The sequence below is a fragment of the Vombatus ursinus genome, unplaced genomic scaffold (assembly GCF_900497805.2).
Source record: "Vombatus ursinus unplaced genomic scaffold, bare-nosed wombat genome assembly UNPS02014270.1, whole genome shotgun sequence".
NCBI classification, from domain to species: domain Eukaryota; kingdom Metazoa; phylum Chordata; class Mammalia; order Diprotodontia; family Vombatidae; genus Vombatus; species Vombatus ursinus.
Genome location: NW_020954048.1, coordinates 284,308 through 284,625, shown reverse-complemented (window position 1 = coordinate 284,625; position 318 = coordinate 284,308). Strand labels below are relative to the sequence as shown.

Below are 318 nucleotides of genomic sequence, written 5' to 3'. Positions count from 1 at the left end.
CTGATGTTTAGCAAGATTTGAGCTCTGTGTGAAAGCCTTTCCACATTCGTTACACTGATAAGGTTTCTCTCCAGCATGGATTCTCTGATGTTTAGCAAGATTGGAGTGCTGTGTGAAAGCCCTTCCACATTCATTACATTCATAAGGTTTCTCTCCAGTGTGGATTCTCTGATGTTTAGCAAGATTGGAGTGCTGTGTGAAAGCCTTTCCACATTCATTACATTCATAAGGTTTCTCTCCAGCATGGATTCTCTGATGTTTAGCAAGATTAGAATGCTGTGTGAAAGCCCTTCCACATTCATTACATTCATAAGGTTT

At 40.3% G+C, this 318-nt stretch overlaps 1 protein-coding gene across 4 annotated transcripts in view; it reads right to left on the bottom strand.

Moving 5' to 3' along the window:
- LOC114042171 (zinc finger protein 239-like) overlaps nucleotides 1-318 on the bottom strand; it is a 23,714-nt gene that overhangs the window by 367 nt on the left and 23,029 nt on the right. For all 4 annotated transcript variants that reach the window (XM_027860839.1, XM_027860836.1, XM_027860838.1 and 1 more), the window contains one exon: nucleotides 1-305. This exon is cut by the window's left edge and continues 367 nt beyond it. In XM_027860839.1, the coding sequence (XP_027716640.1) occupies nucleotides 1-305 (305 nt within the window). The remainder of the gene's footprint in view (nucleotides 306-318) is intronic.